The sequence below is a fragment of the Vigna angularis genome, chromosome 3 (assembly GCF_016808095.1).
Source record: "Vigna angularis cultivar LongXiaoDou No.4 chromosome 3, ASM1680809v1, whole genome shotgun sequence".
NCBI lineage: Eukaryota > Viridiplantae > Streptophyta > Magnoliopsida > Fabales > Fabaceae > Vigna > Vigna angularis.
Window position 1 is genome coordinate 18,178,136 of NC_068972.1, and position 10,720 is coordinate 18,188,855.

At 35.5% G+C, this 10,720-nt stretch overlaps 3 protein-coding genes across 4 annotated transcripts; 2 read left to right on the forward strand and 1 right to left on the reverse strand.

The window, feature by feature from the left end:
* The first annotated feature begins 65 nt into the window (after positions 1-65).
* Positions 66-4,330, forward strand: LOC108324121 (protein KINESIN LIGHT CHAIN-RELATED 1). Of its 2 annotated transcripts, none has more exons than XM_052875360.1 (2): positions 66-1,816; positions 3,796-3,932. In XM_052875360.1, the coding sequence occupies exons 1-2, from the start codon at positions 192-194 to the stop codon at positions 3,806-3,808; spliced, it is 1,638 nt and encodes a 545-aa protein (XP_052731320.1). In that variant the 5' UTR covers positions 66-191; the 3' UTR covers positions 3,809-3,932. The 2 variants fall into 2 exon arrangements, with proteins under 2 accessions (XP_052731320.1, XP_017412442.1); XM_017556953.2 differs by having other exon boundaries at positions 68-1,816; positions 3,859-4,330.
* A 1,333-nt stretch (positions 4,331-5,663) lies between these two features.
* LOC108325456 (RING-H2 finger protein ATL16) lies at positions 5,664-7,764 on the reverse strand. Its single transcript, XM_017558534.2, has one exon. It carries the CDS (start codon positions 7,185-7,187, stop codon positions 6,150-6,152), a length of 1,038 nt encoding a protein of 345 aa, XP_017414023.1. The 5' UTR covers positions 7,188-7,764; the 3' UTR covers positions 5,664-6,149.
* Positions 7,765-8,441: 677 nt separating this feature from the next.
* LOC108325532 (protein DOWNY MILDEW RESISTANCE 6) lies at positions 8,442-10,414 on the forward strand. Its single transcript, XM_017558618.2, has 4 exons — positions 8,442-8,834; positions 8,987-9,237; positions 9,517-9,835; positions 9,991-10,414. The coding sequence occupies exons 1-4, from the start codon at positions 8,631-8,633 to the stop codon at positions 10,240-10,242; spliced, it is 1,026 nt and encodes a 341-aa protein (XP_017414107.1). The 5' UTR covers positions 8,442-8,630; the 3' UTR covers positions 10,243-10,414.
* The last annotated feature ends 306 nt before the right edge of the window (positions 10,415-10,720 follow it).

Below are 10,720 nucleotides of genomic sequence, written 5' to 3' on the forward strand. Positions count from 1 at the left end.
TTTCCAACGCATTCAGGCAAAGGCGTTAAGTTTGATACTACATTATTAAGATAAAACGACGGCGTTTGCAACGTTTTCTTCTCGCTTCGTTTCCTTTTACAGTCTCGCTTTCTCTCTTCTTTTCAATGGAGGGTTTTACAAAGGTTTAACCCAAACTTGAAGTGATCGAGAAAGCTCCACAATTCACCAAGATGAGAAAACTTTGGCATTCGCTGTCTCTCCTCGCTCGTCGGAGGTCAATTTCTTCCTGCTCCAAATCGTACTCTTGCGATGCACCCTTCAACCGCTGCACCAAAACCCACGAGTTACTCATCCAACCCAACGAGTTTATCACCACCCCATTTCGAAACATGGGCACCCTCGTTCAGAAAACATCTCCAATACCCTCTAGGCAGCGCAAAATCATGAAAAATTCGCAGCTTGAGGAGACTTTTGAGTCCGCAGAAACCACCGAGGAAATGCTCAAGGCGTTCAGTAACATGGAAGAAGTTTTCGACGAGAGAGAACTTGGTTTGGCTTCTTTGAAAATTGGCCTTAAACTTGATCGCGAAGGTGAGGATCCTGAGAAAGCTCTTTCCTTTGCTAACAGAGCTTTGAAAGCTTTGGATAAAGATAATTCCAACCCTTCTCTACCTGTTGCCATGTGTTTGCAGTTGTTGGGGTCTGTTAATTTTAGGTTGAAGAGGTTTAATGATAGTTTAGGGTACCTTAATAGGGCCAATAGGGTATTGGGTAGGTTGCAGGATGAGGGTCTTGGTGTTGATGATGTTAGGCCCGTGCTGCATGCTGTGCAGCTTGAATTGGCCAATGTTAAGAATGCCATGGGAAGGAGGGAGGAGGCTCTTGAGAATCTTAGGAAGTGTTTGGAGATTAAGGAGATGACTTTTGAAAAGGACAGTGGGGAGTTGGGTAAGGCCAACCGTGACTTGGCTGAGGCTTATGTCGCGGTTTTGAACTTCAAGGAGGCGCTTCCTTACTGTTTGAAGGCGTTGGAGATTCATACGAAGGGGTTGGGGCAGAACTCAGTGGAGGTTGCGCATGATAGAAAACTTCTTGGGATTGTGTATAGCGGGTTGGAGGAGCACGAGAAGGCGCTGGAGCAGAATGTTTTGGCTCAGAGAATTTTGAAGAATTGGAATCTCAATGCAGATTTGTTGCGCGCTGAGATTGATGCTGCAAATATGATGATTGCTTTGGGGAGGTATGATGAGGCTGTTGGTACTTTGAACGGTGTAGTGCATCAGACGGAGAAGGATAGTGAGACTCGAGCACTTGTGCTTGTGTCAATGGCGAAAGCACTGTGTAATCAAGAGAAGTTTGCGGAGTGCAAGAGGTGTTTGGAGGTTTCCCTTGGGATTCTTGACAAAAGAGAACGGATTTCACCTGTGGAAGTAGCCGAGGCATACTCGGAGATATCAATGCAGTATGAAACCATGAATGAGTTTGAAACTGCGATTTTGTTGCTGAAGAGAACACTAGCTTTGCTTGAGAAGCAGCCACAAGAGCAGCACTCGGAGGGGAGTGTTTCTGCAAGAATAGGTTGGTTACTGTTGTTGACAGGTAAGGTGCAGAAGGCTATTCCTTATTTAGAAAGTGCCGCTGAAAGATTGAAAGATAGCTTTGGTCCCAAGCATTTTGGAGTGGGTTATATCTACAACAACTTGGGGGCAGCGTATTTAGAGTTGGATAGACCCCAGTCAGCAGCACAAATGTTTGCAGTAGCAAAGGATATCATGGATGTATCTCTTGGTCCACATCATGTAGATACAATTGAGGCATGCCAAAATCTTTCAAAGGCTTATGGCGAAATGGGAAGGTATCATTGGTTTTATTGTTTTGATTTCATATGTTGATATCATTTCTCTTTATTTGTTGATTATAAGAACAATTTGTTTTTTGTACACTTATTATGGTTGTTATATTAGGTTCAGAATAGGTTAAGTAGGTTTTATTCAAAAACTGTTTTTAGGTAGTACCTATATGTACCTATTATTTGTCTTTTACACTTTCCTTTCCAATCATCGTGTGACATATCTATTGTCGATATGAGCACCTAAGGGAGACATTTTTAAGCTCTGTTATCTATTTCTTTATTTTCTGAAGTTGATATTAGACTCTATCCTTACAAGATTTGTTGGACTTATTATACCACTTGCCATCAGATAATTCACAAACACCTAGTTTCATACTTGAGATGTCCAGTCCTTGGCATGAGACCATGTGTTGAAGATCTTATATCAATTAGATGCATGACTAAATTATAATATATAGGTGGATGCAAACTTTATCTTATAATCGGTTTTGCAAGGTTGAGTAAACTTTAAGTCCCCTTTCTAAGAATATTATATGATGTACTACGTCTTATGGTATCTTCTCTGGTCTATCTAAACTCTAAACATACTTCTTTTGAGCATATACCCATTACTGTGCTATCCAGATTCCATAAGAACTACTGTTTGGGACTAGTGAAATTCCTGGATGTCTGAATTCTCAAGCATTCTTCTTTAATGATTTATTACAGAGAAGAGTTTGTGATGATTAATAAGTCTTCTTGTATTTTCACATTATGTTTATTGGCAGCTTCCTTATAAGAATTGTGCAGGACTCAGTCCTTTAATTTGTGTGTGGCACTCACCCTGTTATTTTTCATCAAACTAGATTGTATATTATTGCATCTTCAAATGAATTAATTTGTAACCACTATCCTGTGTTTTATACTTAGCATAGGATTTCTGATTTGGGGCTACTGCATAGAGTTCTATTCTTCAAATATGGGATAGAATGTAATTGAGTTGAAAGATGATATCCTCGAGGTTGGATCTTGAATGAAAGGGATTATGTCCTTAGGAAATGCTCTGCAAATGTGGACACCGTATAAGTTTTGCTCTGTTTTGAACTTTAAGCCTAACGCATTTCATGATTGAGTTTGGTCAGTTTGAGCTCCATTGCCAATGTTATTTTATTTACAGTCTCCAGAATTTTATTTTTGAAGTTGTTATATAATGATCCTATACAGGGAATGTACGGTGGAATTTTATCTATGTGGTGCAATTGATTTTGTTTGATGAGCAAACATTGGATGGAGATAGAATATAAGTGCCTGTAGGGGAATCTATGTTTACCACCATCTCTGCATGTGCTATTCCATATTTCTGCTAGTAAATACAAAATGTCATTTTAAAAGATTGACAAGTTAATTTCTTTTGGTAAGCGACCTTTTATGCATAAAGTTTCTTGGGTGGTTCAGTTGTATTTTGCTGTTTATTAAATTTAAACCAAACCACGACCGTAGTTTAAGGTTCTTTCACATAGATTAAGAACAATAAATATACCACTTTTTGAAACAATTTATTAAAATAGTCTAACTTTTTCAATAAATGCATTATTTTAATGGAGATAGAGAAAATAATTAACTTAATGACAAATTAGGATGAAAAAAAAAATACTACTTCATTGGAATGTGAAAATATCAGCCAATTTGAGAAATTTTTAAATGGTCAGAATTGCAGTCATTGTGAGACGGAGTAATATGATTTTAGCTCTCCTACCTGATTACCTAAGATGCTTGAAATTGTTTAGTTTTGTTCATTCATGGATATATTTTACCTATTTCTCATTATAGGGAACTGATATTGTATATATAGAATTACGATAATTTTAGGAATTGAGAGGAATATCTGATTATCTAGTAGTGATATTAAATGTAAAAATACCCTCCTATTAGTTGAATGGAATGCACAAGCATGTTCCTTTAACTAATTTTTCTCTGTTGTTCCTCTGGGGTATCTGATACAGCATACATATCTGATCAAAGGGATAAGTTCATACTTTTCTAAACAGCTGATCCTGGAATTGCAGTTATGTCCTTGCAATTGAATTTCAACAGCAAGCAATTGATGCTTGGGAAAGCCACGGAGCAAGTGCAGAAGATGAACTTAGAGAAGCTCAACGGCTTCTTGAACAATTGAAGAAAAAGGCCCATGGTCCCTCTGCAAATGAGATTCCTATGAAGGCTTTGCCGTTAGGGAAAACACCTGCAATAACCAGGGACTCCAAGTTGGAATCATGACATAAATCCTCAGCAGTTTTATTGTAATGAACTTCTATGATATTCGTATCTGTTTACCAGTTTTGAGGCTTCCTCATAGATTTGTGGGGGTAATTACTGAAATTAAGTAGTAGTTATACCCCAATCATATATATATAGGATTTGCCATCATACGATTTAGATTTTATTTTTCTTTTAAATTCTCAGTATTTAGTTGTCTGTCACTAATAATATGGAAATTCCTCCTCAAATAATGTACTTCGATCCCTAGTTGTTTTATAATGTTGCTACTGTTCATGCGTTATATTGGTTTTAGTTTGGAGTGAAGTTAAGTTTGAATTGATGGTATGTAGTTTAATTGATTTGATTTGGAGTTTGAATATTTTTGTATTGATATGTTGATTGGTTCAAGTTATTATCATGATAGAAAAAATATATCGACATTTTAAAAGTTTTTATCTTATTGGTTGTTTTATATATTTTTTATTTTTATTTCAGTGCAGAGTGAAAACATCTGTTGTTCTTGTAATAATTATGTTTTTTTTCTTTAGTTATATTACTTCATAGTTTTTTCTTTCTTTCTAAAATATGATAAAATGTTATATAATAAACATGGTAAAATTAATATATTTGGTAATACCCCATAAACTATACAAAGATATAAAAGGATGAAAGTACAACTCAAATATTCAGTCTTAAAAATGTATTAATTTAGAGATAAAAATATCAAAACATGTCTGTTGTTTTGAATAGTTTAATTTATCGAATCAAATTGATTTGATGAATACCCTTTTAGAAGGAACTAACTAGCATTGCTTGCATTTAGAATATTGATTCCCATTTCTTCTAAATTGCTGAGTTGCTCAGTGGTTTCAAATATCAGACGAGGACGATCTTAACATAGAATATGCACGAAGGATACACTAAAATGGACGAAATATTAAAAATCAATAGGGTGTTTTATTTTTTACTCAATGTGTCATAATTATAAATGACCATTATTTCAAAATGGAGGAAGCATTAAATAATGAAGAACAATATGGACAGTGACGTTTCTGGAGATTGTTTATAGCTCTCTTAGAAGGTAAGTTTTGCAGATGGTGAATAAGTAATTACAAAACCTATTGTAAATGGCAAAGCTTCATGTAACCATGAGTACTATTTAGTTATTTTGTATCAGTATCCTTATAAGAGTACACTTGCAGTTTTTTGATTATTGGCTGATATCTCTGGTATAAATCAGCTACCTGCAACATTCCTGAAAAGTTGTGACAACACAAAAGATCACTAACGACTAGCCACGGGGAGATAGTGGTTAGGAGCTATGAAGGGACAAGGACAGATGCTGAATACCAAATTAAACCACATTTAATGCTTTATCATGCAGTTGGTCTCTGTTCATATGATTGCAATGAGGCAAAAAGGTAGTATTAGTGATAATTTCCACAAAAGACATTTCTCATGCTACTACTTATGGTTGCTCATTGCCTGGGACCCTATACTCTCTGGCTTCCAATAAATAGCTTCTACTTATACACATGCTTGCTTGTTCTACCCCCATACACATTCTCTGGACAAATACAATAAAGTAAATGGAATAATGAGCATCATAACATGCAGAAAAGAAGGACCCGGAATTATAATTCCCAAGTACTACTGTACCCAGTGAAAAGAATGAGTATGAAAGTGATACAATGCTAACAATCATTTACATTCATCTCAGAGTAAAACCAAACTTTAGAAAAGGAAAATACCCACGCCTTGCAATTTAAGCAAGGTACTAATTACTAATCCTAAAAGCAAAGCTTTTTACTTTTCTTTTTCACAGCAATTCCACTGTCAGACTCACTAAGTCACTATCATTGCAAAAGTCACTCTACACAAACCATTTGCTTCTGCCAATTTTCACCACTGAGATCCAAAGATCTTTGCTTCATTTGGATGATGAGTAAGCCAGCCCAAACTTAAAGATCTCCATTTTGATGACTGAAAGTAGAAAAAGACACAAACTCCAATTCTGATGCAAGAACGACATACTTTTATAACTGCAACTAGGTTTTGTCCAAACAAAAGAGATGAAAAAAATGAAAATCTTCTCACACTAAACATCATTCTCCAGAGGAAGAACTGCATTTTTGGATCCCTTTCCATAACAAAATGGGAAGAATGCTCTTCTACATCTGCTGTTATAGTACTCACTGGCACTAGCCTCATTCTGATGCCTGTTTTGTTGTATTATGACTTGAGCATCCAAATAAGTTTGTCTATCATGTGCTGAATCCATTGAGAAAGATCTTCTAATTGGCTGAATGAGAAATTGGTCATCTTTCTTTCTGATATCAATACACTCATCTCCCATGATGGAAACATGGTGGCACTTCCTTGGTTTCAAGTGCTCCACCTTCCTTGTAGAGTGATTTCTATGTGCCAAGCTTCCCCTTGAGTCATTCCTCTCTTGTTGCACCTGTGGAAGCACTGCTCCAGGCTCTCCTCCCAGTTCAATAACCACAAAATCTTCATCACTACCCATATTGGAGAGCAACTGAGAATCCTGAGGAGAAGAACTTGGAGCTATGATATGATCCAATGGACAGTGTGTGTTGCCTGAAATGCTTGATCTGCAAAGGGGGCAATTGGAATTGGCCTGAAGCCACACGTCAATGCAGTCCAAATGAAAGGCATGGTTGCAATTGGGAAGAACTTTTAGCACATCATGTTCCTTAAACTCAGCCAAACAAACCACACAGCCATACACACTTTGATCCTCACCTTCTTCTCCTTTTATGAACTGAAAAGTTGGGATTTCTCTGATGACAGACTCATCAAGTCCTCGGTTCCACATAGCAGGAGAGAATGCTATGAAGGGATCCTCATTGTGTCGCATTCTCAGGAGGGAAATCCATCTCATTGGGTTAACTTGACGCCAATTTGAGCAGTATTTGGTTAAGAAAGTGAAGTAGCTGAGGAGCAACAAAACAGTGGCTAAGATACTGAGCACAACAATGACAAATATTGGAAAAGCATAGTCTGAGGAAGAAGGTTGTGGTTGGTGTTGAAGTGTTTCAGCCAGGGCTTTGATGGGTGGGAGAGCTTCATATCCAAGTTTGTTGTTGTAGGAGTGATTCTTGTTCAGTGCCATAAGCAAAGATGTGAAAAAGAGATGGGGAATGACTACATAAATAGGTTTGACTAATGTGGTTACCTTTTTTTATTTGGTTGAATGTAGTTTAGGATCAAAGATTAATTTTATCTGTTAATCTTGTCACACCATATTGATATAAGTAAAGAAAAAAAATATTCTTGTTAAAGGTAAAAAAGTCATGCTATAAATAAGAGAAATGATAATATTATAAAGTGTATATTATGAGTCAAAGAAGAGTTGAGGAAAGTGTAAAAGCTATGAAAGAAGAAAAGGATCAGCAGGCTAAGACGCATTTGGGGATTAATCAGAAGGAAAAGAAACAAGTTGTGACATGAAGAGAGGCACGAGGGGTCAATATTTGTAGCATGTTTTAGTCTCTCCTTTCAATGGGTTACTTACTCTTGGAGGTTTCTCTTTTCTCTTATATGAACCTTGCCTCCTCCTCAATTTCACTTGTCATATCACATCTGATATGTGTCTTTGATGGCCCTACCACATCACAGGTAATCACTCAATATTATCAGCTCACATTTATCTTTTATTACCCACTGAAGGTAAGGTGAATTCAAAGATAAGGTCAATTGAATTTTCAGAATTTAAATAGGTGAAAACTTTACTTGTTAGTTTTATAAAGTTAAGTCAGTGTTAAATTCTAGTTCTTAATAAAATCTTAGAGTTATTCGAAACTTATCTCAATCAAATTTATTATTTGTTGATCTATCGTGTTATTTATTAGCATCTCATCATTGATATTTAATCTTATCTCAAAGATTTATATATTTTAACATAAGAATGATGAGATGATATCTGATTGAGTGGTAAGATTTGTAGTAATGACAGTGCTTGACTTTCAAATTATTTTTATTACACTCGCAAATCATTATCATTTTAACACAAGCAATTTGGTTTTTCTTTTTTGCCTTCAATTTAATATGGGATGGGCCAGCCAAACAAAAGTCTGGTGGCCTAGGAAACATCTTCAGATAATTTTCTAAGCCTTATACAAAAATATTATATTATTTTAGGTATCAAATATCAATCGTGGACCCAAAATAATCGGAGATATCAGTGATTTACTACCGAACATAAAAAACAAAGACTTTTAAAATTAGATAGCCGGCAAAGGATTCTCTGGAATAATAAAGAATAAATCATACCAAGAGTTTACACGTCAGCTCTTAGAATATACACTGCATTGGTTAATCAATCGTTAATATATGAAATAGGACTAATTTAATTAAATAACATTCAGATTAAAAATTGACTTGCTAATTTTTCGTTTCAAAGCATTAAGACAGGATCAACATTTTCATCATGTAGAGTCAAAAGGATTTAGAAATTCACGACAAGTATTTTCTTGTTCATCTTCAACATCAACACCCGAATCCATTTTTGGATTTAGTCTCAGTGGTGAAACATAACCAAAACTACTGAAATTAGATGGATAAACTTCTTTCAAGCCGATTCAATCATGAATCTCTCTCTGGAGACTACATATTCCCACCAGAATTAAGACCAGGAGACCTCAAAATCCCCTTTGGCAGCAACATTTCTGTGATTGATCTCAGTGAAGCAGAAAATGGTGATAGAACCAACACAATTCAGAAAATTATCAAGGCTTCTGAGGAGTTTGGATTCTTTCAGGTTCAGATAATGATCACTTCGTTTTTTATTACTACTATAATATTATTTTTGGTAAACATTAAGATTTCTCCTATGCAGAAGCTAAACATTTATAGACTATTCAACATGTTATATGGTGATGTTTAACAGAAAGTTATGTATGATTAGAGCAGGTTATCAATCATGGAATTTCCGAGAATGTAATGAACGAAGCAAGAAGTGTTTTCAAAGAGTTATTTGAGATGCCAGCAGAGGAAAAGCAGAAACTGTGTTCAGATGATCCTTCCAAGACATGCAAGATGTTCACCAGCAGTGTCAATTATGCAACTGAAAAGGTTCATCTGTGGAGAGATAATTTTAGGCACCCATGTCATCCTTTGGAACAGTGGCAACACCTCTGGCCTGAAAATCCAACCAGATACAGGTAAACGAAAGTGGGTAATTATAAAAGTTGTACCTTTTCATTTGAAAAAAAAAAAAAGGAAGAAAAACTCTTTTGACTTGTTCAGATGAAAAACTGTCTTATCTTATTTGAGTTGAAGAATTGTTTTTGCTGCATTCAAATGAAAAAGTTCTATTCAATCAACTAGTTACTAGTATATATAGGGTTGTTTCAAACAAGTGGAGTTCAAGTGCTAAATATATAGTTGTGTAAATATTCAAATGATTTGTCTTCCATAGTAGTGTTGTTCATCTTTAGCAGAGAGTGTGTTGGGTCGTTTTCAGTTGAAGTGAAGAAGTTGGCTTCTAGGATCTTGAGTTTGATAAGTGAAGGGCTTGGTCTAGAATGTGGATATTTTGAGAACGATCTTACTGGGTCTGTGCTTCTTACAATTAATCATTATCCACCATGCCCTGAACCAAGTTTGGCACTGGGAATTACTAAGCACTCAGATCCTAATCTCATAACCATTTTACTCCAAGATCATGTATGTGGCCTTCAAGTGCTCAAGGATGGAAACTGGATCGCAGTTCAACCTATTCCTAATGCATTTGTCATAAACGTAGGCTACCAGTTGCAGGTATACTTCTCTTAATCCATCAAACACTTTCATCAAGAAAATTTTAGATGTGATTGTTGGGAATAATTTATGTATCAGTTTGCACTTGTTATTTTCAAGTAGCAATTTCTTTCATTAAACTTGATGTTGAAGATTTTTTGTTGATTGGAATATAGGTAATAAGTAATGGAAAGTTAATAAGTGCTGAGCATCGTGCTGTGACAAATTCACATGATACACGTACTTCTGCTGCTTTCTTCGTTGCTCCTACAGATGAATGTGTCGTAGAGCCAGCAGAAGCTCTCACCGATGAACATCACCCTCCAATTTTTAAGGCTTTCAAGTACAAGGATTTCAACTCTCACTACTTTGCCAAATATGCTGATACAGAAACTGTGCTCAAATCATTTGCAGCACAAAAGGGTTAAGTTAAATGTGGAAAAGGTAAAGGTATATTGAATGGTGTAATAAAGGGAAACTTCAATTCGGCATCTTTCTTATTGTTGCCTTTGCTTAATGGTTGAAAAAACTCCTTCATGAAATAAATTTGAAGTTCCTCAGTTTGGTATACTAAGAATTTCTCCATTTTCAAGCACTGTATTTCCACTTTGTGCAAATCTATAGAAGTAAAATATTAACATTATCGATGAATATACTTAATCATGTGATATTCAGTGCTATTTAGTACTATCCCCCACCAGTAATATATTTGGAAGCCTACCTTTCAATTGCTATTCAAGAAAGAATTTAGCTAAAAATACATAGATAATGTAAATGTATATACTATTTTTTTAACTTTTTTAATAATTATTTTAGAAATTATATATACTCAAAATATTTTCTAATTGATTGCGATGTGTACAAAATTCAACACGCATAGGACATAAAACCTTGTGGTGACAATAT

Excerpts from the sequence above, each read along its gene's own strand:
- LOC108325532 (XM_017558618.2), top strand. The coding sequence starts at position 8,631 with ATGGATAAACTTCTTTCAAGCCGATTCAATCATGAATCTCTCTCTGGA. Across the intron at positions 8,835-8,986 it reads AGGAGTTTGGATTCTTTCAG|GTTATCAATCATGGAATTTC; the intron begins GTTCAGATAATG and ends TGATTAGAGCAG. Across the intron at positions 9,836-9,990 it reads ACGTAGGCTACCAGTTGCAG|GTAATAAGTAATGGAAAGTT; the intron begins GTATACTTCTCT and ends ATTGGAATATAG.
- LOC108325456 (XM_017558534.2), bottom strand. The coding sequence starts at position 7,187 with ATGGCACTGAACAAGAATCACTCCTACAACAACAAACTTGGATATGAA.
- LOC108324121 (XM_017556953.2), top strand. The coding sequence starts at position 192 with ATGAGAAAACTTTGGCATTCGCTGTCTCTCCTCGCTCGTCGGAGGTCA. Across the intron at positions 1,817-3,858 it reads GCTTATGGCGAAATGGGAAG|TTATGTCCTTGCAATTGAAT; the intron begins GTATCATTGGTT and ends CTGGAATTGCAG.